This window comes from Acyrthosiphon pisum, unplaced genomic scaffold (assembly GCF_005508785.2).
Source record: "Acyrthosiphon pisum isolate AL4f unplaced genomic scaffold, pea_aphid_22Mar2018_4r6ur Scaffold_21135;HRSCAF=23121, whole genome shotgun sequence".
NCBI lineage: Eukaryota > Metazoa > Arthropoda > Insecta > Hemiptera > Aphididae > Acyrthosiphon > Acyrthosiphon pisum.
In genome coordinates, this window is record NW_021770569.1 from 5,253 (window position 1) to 6,645 (window position 1,393).

Below are 1,393 nucleotides of genomic sequence, written 5' to 3' on the forward strand. Positions count from 1 at the left end.
GGGATACTCAGTTCCTTCCAATACGGGGTTGATTGTAATTTTGAAATCACCACAAATTCTAACTGTACCGTCGGGCTTAAGAATTGGAACAATTGGAGTGGCCCATTCGCTATAGTTCACAGGAGTTAAAATATTATTATCTATTAAACGATCAATTTCCGACTCTACCTTAGATTTTAGTGCTAAAGGAATTGACCTTGGCTTGAAAAACTTGGGTATTGCCCCCTTTTTAATGTTTAGCGATATTTGGTATTTATTAAAGGTGCCGATTTCATTTTTGAATAAATGCTCGAAATTTTTTAATATATTCTCTATATTTTCGTTTACATTTATAGTGTTATAAATGGGAGAATAGTTTATTATTTTTAAATCATTTCTACCAATTAATGGCGGTCCTCCGTTTTTTATTACGTAAATGCACATTTTAAAAGACTTTTTCAAATATTTAGCATTTACTATTAATTTTCCTATTGGGCTTATATCATTTCCGACGTAATCGCGTAGTGAAATATCGTTTGGTAATAAAGTTAAATTATTAAAACTTGTATCATATAATTGTTTTGACATTACACTATGCACAGCCCCCGTATCTATTTCAAATTTTAAATCTTTATTTTCAATTAATAAATTGATTATGTACGGTTTTACTTTATTTTGAAAGTTATTTTCAATCATATTAAAAAAAGTGTCAGATAAATTGTACGCGATTGCGTCATCATGAATATTTTCATTCGTGTTATTACCAGAATTTTCGGATAAAAATTTATTGTGTGAGCGGTTATCATACTTTGGTTTATTGTTCTTACTTTTACACATAGGAGCCAAATGACCTTTGATATTGCAAATATTACAACTGTAGTCCTTGTATCGGCATTCTTTTTGTGTGTGGTTTGATCGACCGCATGTTCCACATTTTGATTTTTCCGTGATTGACTGCTTGGCTGATTTTGCTTGCTGACTTTGTTTTTGATATTTGAAGTCAGCTTCTTCCTTTATCCATCCGGTTTTATTGTTGATTGTAGATTCTTTTGCAGCAGAAATTTCCATAAGTTGCGAATATGTGATGCTTATTTTTGAGGCATCTTCCTCTAGTAATCGATCTTGAATTGGTCCCGCGTTCATACCAACAACAAAAATGTCACGGATTACAATTTGTAATTCCGTTGAAAAATTACATTTTGATGCTAGGTTCTTTACTCTTGCTCCCCATTCAGCTACAGTTTCGTCTGGTCTCTGCTTTGCGTTGTAGAATGCATATCTTGATGCAAAGTACGATTTCACTGGCTCGTAATAATTGTTTAACAAACCTAATAGTGTGTCGTATGTCTGAACGTCTGGTTTTGCTGGAACGCATAAACTGAATAATATTTTGTGAACTTCCTCACTAATTGAA

The 1,393-nt window shown here is 32.6% G+C and overlaps 1 protein-coding gene across 1 annotated transcript in view; it reads right to left on the reverse strand.

Moving 5' to 3' along the window:
* The window catches only part of LOC103311909 (uncharacterized protein K02A2.6-like), a 7,939-nt gene that overhangs the window by 4,143 nt on the left and 2,403 nt on the right, over positions 1 to 1,393 (reverse strand). The window contains exon 2 of the mRNA XM_008191746.2: positions 807 to 1,343. Coding sequence (XP_008189968.2) covers positions 807 to 1,343 — 537 coding nt within the window. The remainder of the gene's footprint in view (positions 1 to 806; positions 1,344 to 1,393) is intronic.